The sequence below is a fragment of the Diadema antillarum genome, unplaced genomic scaffold (assembly GCF_040938485.1).
Source record: "Diadema antillarum isolate AM-2024a unplaced genomic scaffold, OU_Dant_1.0 seq00000430_RagTag, whole genome shotgun sequence".
In the NCBI taxonomy this organism is placed as follows: domain Eukaryota; kingdom Metazoa; phylum Echinodermata; class Echinoidea; order Diadematoida; family Diadematidae; genus Diadema; species Diadema antillarum.
The window spans coordinates 513,671-525,696 of NW_027271411.1; the positions used below are offsets into that span (position 1 = coordinate 513,671).

General features: G+C 38.7%; 1 protein-coding gene across 1 annotated transcript; it reads right to left on the reverse strand.

Moving 5' to 3' along the window:
• Nucleotides 1-3,064: 3,064 nt before the first annotated feature.
• On the reverse strand, nucleotides 3,065-11,690 carry LOC139732538 (stabilizer of axonemal microtubules 5-like). The gene is made up of 9 exons (XM_071643393.1): nucleotides 11,573-11,690; nucleotides 8,672-8,960; nucleotides 8,040-8,322; nucleotides 6,844-6,953; nucleotides 6,342-6,567; nucleotides 5,594-5,712; nucleotides 4,373-4,571; nucleotides 3,811-3,911; nucleotides 3,065-3,220 (listed from the first exon to the last, which is right to left on the reverse strand). The coding sequence occupies exons 2-9, from the start codon at nucleotides 8,945-8,947 to the stop codon at nucleotides 3,065-3,067; spliced, it is 1,470 nt and encodes a 489-aa protein (XP_071499494.1). The 5' UTR covers nucleotides 8,948-8,960; nucleotides 11,573-11,690.
• Between the last annotated feature and the right edge of the window lie 336 nt (nucleotides 11,691-12,026).

Below are 12,026 nucleotides of genomic sequence, written 5' to 3' on the forward strand. Positions count from 1 at the left end.
TGATAGTTTGAGGAAAATCAGAAAGTCTATTCAAAAGCTATGAATTTATATAGTTTATAAAGTTTGTGATGTCATAGTAATAATAAAATGCTAATAAATGAAATATGATATTTTATCCTTTCAGCATAATGAAAGAGCACTTGACTTACCTCCTTCAGGAACAGGGGGAATGATATTACCCTTAATATATATCAAGAATAAGTCATTGACGATAAAATTTATGGCATTCTCGTTACATTTCTTTTTTTATATCCACTTCCGTGATGTCATGAAATGTAGGTTTCTTAAGAAGCAATGGTGGCACTCAAATTTAATAAAAACATTCAAAATTCTTAACTATTTTAATGAACTGTCCGGTCTTCCAAAAATTTAACGGATATGTTCTACTATTTCTGCATTCACTGACTCCTCATGCATGGTGTGTATGTTTTGGGTAAATTCTCCCGTAACTGACTGGGTCATAAAGGACAGAATGGTTATATGGGATGTGTGTGTAGTGTGTGTGTGTGTGTGTGTGTGTGTGTGTGTGTGTGTGTGTGTGTGTGTGTGTGTTTCCACACTAAGAATGTGTTCTGTGGAGTGCTTCTACATTTCTGTCAAGCTGTGAATAATACGTATCGTCAGAGTTTCAAACTCCTTTGTGTGATTTTTTTTTTCTTCATCAGAAATAAAATATTTTCTAATGAAAAACATACCAACAACTGGGTACAGAAGATTGCAAAACATCAAATATTGGTGATGATTGTAGTGTCATTATCTAATCTGAAGCTTTTGTTTTGATGCTCCTTTTAATTGTTAAGAATTGGTAAAAAAAAAATTGTAAGATTTATGATGCAAGTTTATTCTATCCTATAGGCCTAAATGTGTACTTATGTACAGGTACAGTTTAAACAATTCAACACCATTGAAAAAAAAAATCTGACTGTCAGTTGGCCACCTGACACAACAGGTCTTTGTAACTTGTGAAGGAGAAATGTCCCCTAAAACATGAAGTCATCTTCAAATTTGTTGCCATTTTTATTTCATTTAATTAGTCCTCACGATCTGGATTGTAAAGTAACTCAATTTCTGTTTTATTTTTACGTAAGTTTACTTTGGTCTTGGGAAACATCGCCATTAGTATCCTATGCTCTTCATGTGTCATGATCATGAAAGGATGAATATATCTTCTTCATTTGGGTGTGTGTGTGTGTGTGTGTGTGTGTGTGTTTTGTCATAGCTGAGCAAAATAAACACAGTACACCCTCAAATAGTGTAATTTTTCCATAACTGTACTTTGGCTTTAGAACTCATCACCATTATTATCGTTTGATCTTTATGTTTATGTTTCATGTTCATAAAAAGTATATATTTCAGGATAAATACATCAGGGTTTTTTTTTTTTTTTTCAGCCAACAATGTTTGTCGAATGTTTGTCATTTATTTTTGAGTGTGTATGACTGAGGATGAATGTTTTCTCTGGAAACAAAATGAATATCACATTGCATAACTTTCATATTTTGTATATCCATTCCATAGCAAATTTTAATGCATTCAACATGGCAGCATATTTACAGTTACAGTGTACAATCACATTGCCATCGCAATTAAAAGACAGAGCAGTACAGGCAGACAAGTAGCTTAGAGGGCAAACTCACCTTCATGTTAAAACATATGGATTGAGAGCATACAGCAATATTAGTTGAAAACATTAGTGAAAAGTTTGAGTAAAATTAGACAATCCGTTCAAAAGTTATATGAGTTTTTTTAAGTTTCAGTTCCGCAATCGCTGGATGTGAAGACTACTAGAGCTTGTGATGTCATACGTGTAGAACGATAAAAGAAAATTTGATGTACTTTCACATTTCTCTCATAACAAAAGAGCACAAGACTTGCCTCCTCCAGGAGGCAGGGGGAGTAATATTACCCTTATCATATATGTCAGTTACAAGTTGAGAGGATGTGCACTTTTTCAAAAAAATGAAATTTTGTAGAATTCTCTTTATATATTCCTTATATTGTTCTATGCATATGACATTATCAACTGTAGTAGTCTTCCTAACCAGCAGTGACTACAGAAACTTTAAAAAGTCATAACTTTTGAACGGATTGTCTGATTTTCCTCAAACTTTCACTGATGTGTTATACTTATATTCATTTGCTGCATTATCTCAATCCACATGTACCGTATATAAAGGTGAACTTGACCTTTAGAGCATCGGCTAATATTCATGGTGCTCATTTGGAAGCCGTGTTATCAGGTGTTAGAGCTTAAAACATTTAAATGATGCCATCTACTGTTATCATGTGTACTGAAAACGTGTCCGGAAAAAATGTTACCAAAAATAAATAAATGAATAAATAAAATAAGATGTTTCTATAGTAGCTTACATCTTCTTTAAGTTTCCACGTGTTCTGGTCAATATTCTTGGAAGATAATCAATTTTTTCGTAAAAGTAACTCCTACTTCCAGAGAGGAGATAGACCCAACCTCACTCATCAAAAATGATGAAGAGGGATCACATTATCCTTGAGGAAAACCAGCCTCATGCCAAATTTATTCCTATACTATACTACACTGATTCTTCTACTACAGTATTTTATACTATAAATACACTGTATGTCCTGGCGTCATTACCTACATACGCGAGTTCTACAGATTATTATTGAGCATCTCATTCAGATGAATGTAACAGGTCAACCACGGGGGTATGAAACAAAAAGCACTCGGCATTCTATGTTCCTTTCCGCATTTACAGTGGATGCATTTTCTCTTGTCAAGCACACTGCGGGGGGCAAAAGACGGTACATGATCAGCTCGTTATCTGTACACTGCAATGAATAAGTTTAATGCCAGACAAGACCTCACAAAATGTTGTTAAAAGGTTTCAGCTCTAAATGAATATATTGTATGTAACGTATGAATATATCATTATGATTTGCTCGCTGGGATAAAGCAAAAGACAATTCAAGAGCCGCAAACTCGTCTTTAAAAAGTCCAGATTTTTGGCAGCATATGCCAGTTCGAAATCTTTGCTGTCGTCCACAGGTTACGGACGTTGATGAGCGCCCTCATTCGAGTGATTCAGATAGTGAAGGTTCCAATGGGCACGGAGCTCTTCTGCAGCTTGTTGCTGTCGTACTTGTGGCGCTCCACCCGCTTGGCCGTGTAGGTGGTGAGATGGGTGGTGTCGAAGTAGCGGTTTTTTTCAATGTGGGCGTCGAAGTGCGAGGCACGGAGCTGTAGGGGGAACAGGAGGTACTAATATAGGTAACCAACTGATTTTAATCAAAATCTGTATCATATAGGCCTATCATATTACACCAGTTTTACTACATATTGTATTTTAATTCATCAAACTTGTAATTCCGTCTCCAATCCCCGCCTGAACGAGAGAGGAAAAAAATGTCGAACTTAGAATCACAAACCCACCCTCAAAAAAAGAAGTTAAGTTTTAACAGATGAAATAGCAAGCAGGAACTTGACGCTGAATAGGTGAAAACTAAGACTGAAACAAATGAAGGCTCGTGAATTGGAGCTGCAAAAAGTGGGTTGAAATTAAAATAAATCTGATCTGTCAATTTCTGACTCGGATGTTTGGTCCAACCTTTTGATCAAAATAGATGATATATACAATCCGATATATTTGCCATACAGACGGTTAAACCAGAATTAAACACTCACTCAAACTGCAAAGCATCTCCGCAGATATCATTATCCGAATGTCATGCTCTATAGGCATACTATTATTCTTCACGCGATTTTAAGAAATATGACACAAGGGGGAGGGGAAAGTTTGTGATATTCTCCTTTCAAGGCTGAAGTCTTACCTTGTTGATTTCGTCTCCTTGGATGACTCCATTAGGAGTGATGCCATTCTTATACGGTGGCGGGAAATCTTCGGTGGTCGTCGACATGTTGTGAAGGTCGCCTGAGAATCGAACACAAAATCAGCCTCTTGAGACAAAACCATAGTATATTCATTTGTATTGCAGCTCTTGCCACAGTTTCTTAGAATAGTATCACTGTTGAAATTGACGCAGTTCTACGGGGAAAAAGTATTATCAGACTATATAATGCTGAACCAGATATCGTGACACCTTATGTAGGCCAAAATGTCATCACTTGATATCATGCAATGATTATTGAAAGAAGACTGAAAAAAATGTTCTGAATGTTGCGTTCAATTGTATTCTAGATTCACACAATGCGCATCAATGTTTCCAACGAAGAAATGAATGATGTTCAATGTATACGTGGCGTTAGAATCGCTATTGCACAACTGGCAGTTAGACTTTTATCTTCTCCCGAAATACAATCAGCGGGGAACAATGATGATGTGCGTATTAAAGAATAGCAACGTCGTAAATAATCAGTGCAGTGGATTCTTACCGAATCCATCGAGAGGTACGATGCTCTTCTTGTACCCGTCCGCCCGAACGGCAAAGGCCGAATTACCGAGCGCTGGGTAGGCATCTGATTGGGTGGTTGTGTAGTAGGATGAAAGTTTCCGAGGTTCTCCGAAAGTGACGTCGCTGACCGTTCTCTTCATCGCGCCCGAAACGATTTCGTTTCGGAAACCAGATGGGGGCTGGGGTGGACAAAGATAATGATAAGAAAAACAAAACACGCGCAAATTAGACTTTACGATAGAGAATCTTGGGTAATTCTTATTTCAGTAAACTTACATGGTCAAATCTTGCGCATCCACCTTTCTTCGACTGCAGCATGGTTACCGGTGTTGGATATAATTATCTGGAATTTCAATTCTGATTTTTTTTTTTAAAGTGTAGGCCTACTATATCTCGTCTATATCTCTTTCTGCAAGTTAACTGAGCCATATGCAAACAATCAAAGCTGTTGATGGATATGTTTTGATAGGTGTGTGTTTAAAAGGAGCAGAGGAAAACTATTTTTTCTTTTAATATATTCATTTCATATCTTTCCCTATCTCGGCTGTGGTCTGGCAAAACTACGCATTTCGTTTGTGGCGATTGTAAGATATTCACATCTAATGTTTAAATGCTTGCCGTTTTTCATAGCGATTAACATAACTTAGAATTGTTTCGATAAAAATGGTGAACTTATAATCTTTTATATAGCTAACTCAAAGTACATGTTCATCATCAACCCAAAGAGATATTTTACTTTTTTTTTCTTCCAAACTATTCAAGGCATATAATCAACCGCATAATGATGTAGCATGCAGATTTTACAAACGATTATTTTGTAAGTCTATCAATACATCCTATATCCATTTCTCAAACTTAATGGCCAACAATAATTGCCATATATAATGTACAGTGGACTCCCTTTATAACGTAGTCCTCGGGACCGGCAGTTTTCTTTCGTTATATCAAAATTTTGTTATGAACAAACACTTAAACGATTGACAAAAAAAAATAAAGAGATGATAATGTTTCGGTCTGATTTTTTTTATTTCGTTGTAACCGGAATTTCGTTATAACCGTGTTCGATATAACGGGAATGCACTGTACATAGTGATGTGAGTGTGCGAGAGGGAGAGAGAGTGGGGGTGTGGCGAGAGATCAAGGGAGAAAGGGAAAAGAAAGAGATAGATAATGGAGGGGTCGGATGGGGCTAGAAACTAACCAGCTGATGGTACACAGAGTAGTTAGTTGTAGTTGTTCTCTCCGTCACTCTGTTGGGATCCAGGTCGCCCGATGGAATGTTGCTGGCGTTGCTGTCGTAGGGCACGAACTTCGTGAAAGCTGTAAGGGATTGAGAGTCGAGGTTGCATTGAAAGTGGACTGGTTTACCATCGTATACACATTCATTCAGACGATCCAGAAAAAGTTGTTCTGAAAACTAAGAAAGATTGCCCTCTTAAGGGATCGAAACATCGCATAGACCTACAAGAAATGCCTGCCTTTAGAGCATGGCAGCAGCTTGTTCGTGCAAACTACATAGTTTCCAAATATATATTATAATGTACAGTGACTTAAAAGAAAATAAAAGTGTGGAAACGGCTCTGCGTAGCTGATGGGTTTGACAAATTGATAAACGTGGACTACCCACTGCCTGTTTCTCATAATCACAATGGTTAATGCCATCAGAAGGCACATGAATGAAGTCGGTTAAGGTTGTTGTTATCGTTGTTGTTTTTGCTGTTGTTTTACCCTGCTTGGTTACTGCTTCGATGGGTACAAGCTACTCGTCATTATGTCACAATGGTGGCTGACACCTGACCTCTGACGCAATCCCTGAAAGACTAGTTTAGTCTACTCTAGAGGATCGTGCAATCACGCATCATAAGATTACAAAACAGATTCGAAATGTTTTATATTTATCGACATAATCATGGAGCCAGACGGGAGTGTTACACGAAGGTTTGGCTTACGAGCTAGTTCCTTGGCATCGAAGGCAGTTGCCGCTGTTGTGCCAAATTGGTCATGTTTCTTGCTGTGGCCCATCTTGAAGTTGGTGTCCCGTATCCTGGTAACGGCGCTGTCTCGCTGGTACGGTTGGTAGTGCTCCCCCGCAAAGCGAGGGTATGACGTCAGCTGGGTGGTTTCTCGATGTACTAACTTGTCCGTGTCTCCCTGTGGGATGCATGATCCCGCGAGCTAGGCGAAGGAAAAAATAAAGACATAATTCATTCGTAAAGTGGAACAGAGTTATTAATGAGTTTACATAACTGTAACTTTAAGTCATTGTCAAATTGCAGGAGTCGTTTCCCTTTTCAATATTAATATGGTTTTCACAGTAGCTTTAATCTAACAGTAACTCTATGACTTTGAGCATTGTTAGCTGAAGTGAATTGTTTATCATCGACGTTACCAGGATGATTGACGAAAATGTATTATAGTTAAGTAAATCGGTTTCCTGTAATGTATACTCACATCTGGTTTCACAGCTACGTAAGGAAGGTATCTGCCAGGAAACTGCTCTTTCGACGATGTCTCGTACGGAGCGTGTGTCCTGTAGTCTCCGCGGATGGTTGGTTCTCCGCCTGAGCGTGAAAGAAAACATCACAAGAAAAGTTAACTAATGAAGATTCGCTATTAACTGGAGTATATTTATGGAAACAGCATAGAAGCAAAAAATTCCAACTAAACCTTGAGGCGCAATTTTGTCTTGAAAACTCGTCGAAGGGCTGTAGGTAATGTCAGTCGACGTGATTAAAGTAGTTTTGATAAGGGGGTATTTATGGTGCCAATGGGATTTCATTATTTTGATTATGGCATTTCAGGCAACTATATCACAGCAGCACACCACACTCATACAGGGGCGGATCCAGGGAGGACCGCAACCGGTGCACGCCCCCCCCCTTTATTTTTTGTTGAAACAAAAGAAATAAAAAGAAAAAATGGGGAGGGGTGCGTGCGCCCCCCTTTAATTTTGTAAACGTGCCCCCTCTTTACGGAATTCCTGGATCCGCCCCTGCTCATAACATTAATGCATTGTGTTAAATAAGCACAGATACCACAAAAGAACAATGATACAATATGAGTAAATGACAGTGGGGAAATCAAAGTAATGAATGCGAGCTTATCAGCACCTTCCTTTGATAGTGCCCAGCAATCTTTGTCATTATGTTTGCAGAGAGATCAGATGTACTTGTTTATTTCAAATGCGAATTTGATTTCAAATAGCTAATTTTCTTCTTTCATGAAGGCAAATATTTGAAGAGTATGTTGTCCTATTTAGCTTTTGAATACAAGATTAATGAATGAGGTCGAAAAGAGTGAGAGTTTGACAGTGATAGTTCCACTACTAATAAAATTTGAGAATTGACAAACCAAGCTATACCAATCTGTAACACCTGTACACTACACACCATACCGCAACCATCTGTTTATTCAAAGAAATGACCCAGTTTTATCTCTAATTGAAGTTCCCCGAAAGTACAGTCCATATTCAAAGGAAGAAGCCACTACAAATTCGGAAAAATTTGGGCAAGGGTTTCTAATTCACTCACGACGACACGACACTGATGAAGCAATATCATTCATCACAACTAAATCTATCTATGAAACCGAAAACTTGAGCGCCAACAGGCTGTGGTGGTACTACGGAGCATAACAATATCACACACCTGTGTGCATGCACGGCGCACGGTGGACTTTGATGACGGATGTGTCATGACCCCTGAAGTTGCCATGGTAATCGGAGGCGGGCATGCGCTCCTTCTCCTTGTCGCCCTGCGGCACGTAGCTCCTCATTGGCTCAGCGTTGGGCAAGGAGCGCGTAACTCCGCGCGGAGACTGGAATTCCTGGGAGTGTGACGTCAGGAAGGACTCGATACGGCGGTCTGAGTCCATCATGAAGTTAGTCTTGGTAAGAGCCTTGCACTGGTTGACTTTGGGCAAGAAGATTCCCTGAAGGATTCAAACAGAAGGTTGGGGTCATAAAACAAGCTTGTGCAATTCTTCGTAATACAATTGATAATTGCAGCAATAAACTAATGTTCCCTAATTTCCACTTCTTTCCCCTACGTCTCTAATGAATGTAGGCACACATACATCAGACGATAAAACTTAGAGATTGACGAATTAATTGATTCGCAACACTTCAGAGCTTTTCTGCCAATAGGGATACATTTCCCTCCCTTCCTTCCCCTGTTAAAGAATTTCTTGAAAGGAGTACCATAAACAAAATTTCATTATGGCCCATAATTTCCCTGTTTTTATTACCGCCATGACACCCTGAAATTATTGATTTATATACCTTGTAGGATGCGTGTGTTTCCGTGGTATCAGACGTTCCCGCCGTGACATCTTTGTGCATGACGGCGGCAGGTGCCGGAGGCTCGGCCGCCGCTTCTCGGCCGTAGGAGCGGTGCGCCACATAGTCCTTCTTGAACGTGCTCCGCCTGGTGGCGCTCTTGCTAAGGCGTTTGTCGTTCCCGATGCGGTAGTGCGAGGCGACAAGGAAGTCCTTCCCGGTGAGCGGGGCGGAAACCTTGTCGCTGATGGCCGGAAGTGACACGGTCTCAGCGGGCATGGTGGGACGGTTTCTAGTTATCATAAATAGAGAAAATAATACATGTTGATAATTTGACAAAGTCATAAGAGGAATTCGATCCGACTGGCACGCACACCATAATTCAAACAGTGGTATTGTGTTGTGTTTTTGTTTGTTCTATTTTGCATTTTGAGTGAAGGTGTCATTCACAAAAGCTTGACCCAACGTACTAGATAATTATTGCTTATAAGCGAACTTTGTCCGGCGTCATCACTTCATTTTTCTTGTTCCAAATTTGATAAGAAATGATTAAATATATCTTTCTTTGGCAAACGATGAGCAAGGGTCCCAAATCAATTACAAATCTAAAGAAAAAAAATATTTATATAATGGTATCTTTGTTAATTGTGAATTGTTTGATACTGCCTGATTGCATTACAATCGTAATAATCATTGTAGAGCATTTACATTCTTGAACAAAGTCATAAACTATCCATCACACAATTTGCCTATTTACACATTTATTTATTTATTTATTTTTTAAATCAGGCTTCTTCAGAAAATGTCTTATATCTGAACAGATATCTTATTCTAATAATCAAGCATCATTAGTAAATTGCGTGTATTTCAAAATATCTTTATTAACAATCCATGGATAGGTCATAACTGCATATCACCTAAACAAAAACTGTATCAACAGAATACACGGTCGAAGTGACCAATGTTACTGGCCCTTACACTTTTATTACACTATGCTTCGGGAATGCCAGATCACATACACATAATACCTACAGTGTAGGACTACACACACACACACACACACACACAAAATCACACATCAAGTGGCAATTAGAGGGAAACAAAACAAAACAAAACAAAACAAAGCAAAAAAAAAGAAACTACAGACGGGTTGACTACTGAGGCTGTAAACTAACGTTGATTTTATGATTATGAAAAAGAAAGAAAGAATTGAAATTATGAATAAACGAATAAGGGTCATGGCAAAATCTTGTCATGGAAAATGAAATGCTGACCGGCAATCTCATGTAAGTTTTCAAATTCATGATCTTCACAAAATAATGTACACAGTATACTCAGACAGAATCAAGCGGAGTTTAAATCATTCCTTTCGAGGTGGGGTGCAGAGTTACAGATTAACTTACATGGCATCTTTGGACTTGGGACTCCAACTTGAGAGCAAGATGAATTACTGACTCGCATTTGTATAGCAGTACAGTGTATCCCCGTTGGAATAAAATGGTGTTGTAGGATCTACGGGGGAAGATTCCCCAAATGTGTATATGATTGTGGATTCACAGAATGTAGGAAATGCAACATTCATTTAAAAAAAGTGAAAATCGGAAACCCAATTCACAATTGTAATCTTTCTTTTTTTGCGTTTTGCCTCTCCAGATCGATTTCTATATACACTGTAGATTAATTTTTGTCAACAAAGTACGACATAAAAAAGGAAAATCATCTATAACGAACTGAACGAATCTCTCACTTTGGTAAATAATGTTCACCTTCTCTCGACCTCCTACTCAGATCTGATATAGCCAGGTCAAGCGTTTTTCAGTACACTCGGGGAAAAAAGTACAATTTTTTCTATAATATCATAATGAACACCTACATAAGGTGTACTATTGCGCTGATTTTCTCATTCATGTATGAATAAATTAATAAATAGATATGTACTGTATATCATATATAACTGTATATTACACATGTATAAAGGCCTTAAAAAAGATCAAATTAGTGTATTCAACGCACATCTCTGTACCTGCATGGAAGTTAATTTTCAGGTGAGAAAACAGGTTGTAAGTAACCAAGCCCTATAGTGTTGCGGAAGTTTTGTGGATAAGCTGCATTTTATGGTCTCTTTCGACTAAAGCAGATTACTTTAGAAAGCTGAGACGAAGCGGTAAGCAACAACGTTCACCAACAATATGGAACTCATCTTACGGCTGACTCCATTTTACAAAGACACTTCTACTTCGTTACAAATCTTAATAAACCAATATCTACGTTGCGTTTGGATTATGAGGGGGTCCGGTATGTGATTTCTTTCTCGTGTTTATTTCAGCGTCGAATGGAACACTTCTGCGGATCGCGGAACTATTTAATGCTGATGATGGCTGCAATTTTTGCTAGGGGTATACCAATATAATTGTGGTTATCCGTCAGCAGCAACTAAAGTGCCAACAACAGAAGGTTGTTTCTTACATGCCGCCATGAATAATGCTGTGGACAAAATAACCACAAGCCTCGCATTGTCACACGGCCCCAAGCCAGTCCACAGCTAAAAATATGTCAAATTTCCTGCTTCATTTGATAAAAGTCACATGTATTTAAATCGTTGCATGTATCCCAAGGACAAAGTGCTACCTCAAAGTAGTATTACTTGGGTGTTAGTGTATAAACGGCAAACGTGCAAGCGAACCAACTGATATACATCATGTACATTGACAACGAATGACATCCGTTTTATCATCCAACTTTCGTCCATTATACAATCTGCACTTCACCAAACAGGAATTTTGCGTCTTTACGCACGAGCTCTTACCCCGAGCTTTTGCACGTGCCTCCTGTATTCAAAACCTTTGAAAACTACTCAAGCTTGATATCCTAATCAAACCATGATGTGTGTTTGCTAAAACTCACCAAATTGTGTCCACACCAGCAAATGTGATTCACTCTGTATACGCCATAATTCCACACAAAGACATGTCTAATTTTTGTATAGTGAGCTACAGGTTCAAAACGGCAGCACAACCCGACGTCCTTCACCCGAAAGCCAGGGATCGCTCATCCGGCTTCTTTAGCGCATCCACAAATAAAGTGACATTTACTACTCAGCAACCGTTGTCATGGTTACAGCGCAGCAGGTGGTTTCACAGGGCGATCAGTTTCCGTGACCCGGTATAACCCTTACCCGTTCGCAGATACCGCAGAATGGCTATATATACCGAGGAGACAACAAACTATTATACATCAGAAAATATGCCAGTATTTTACCGCATGAGAAGACTGCAGTATGGAAGATTTCGGGAATTATACAAAATATATTTTGATAAAGAGTCTATCAGCGCATTGATAGCTATATACAAGATCATCT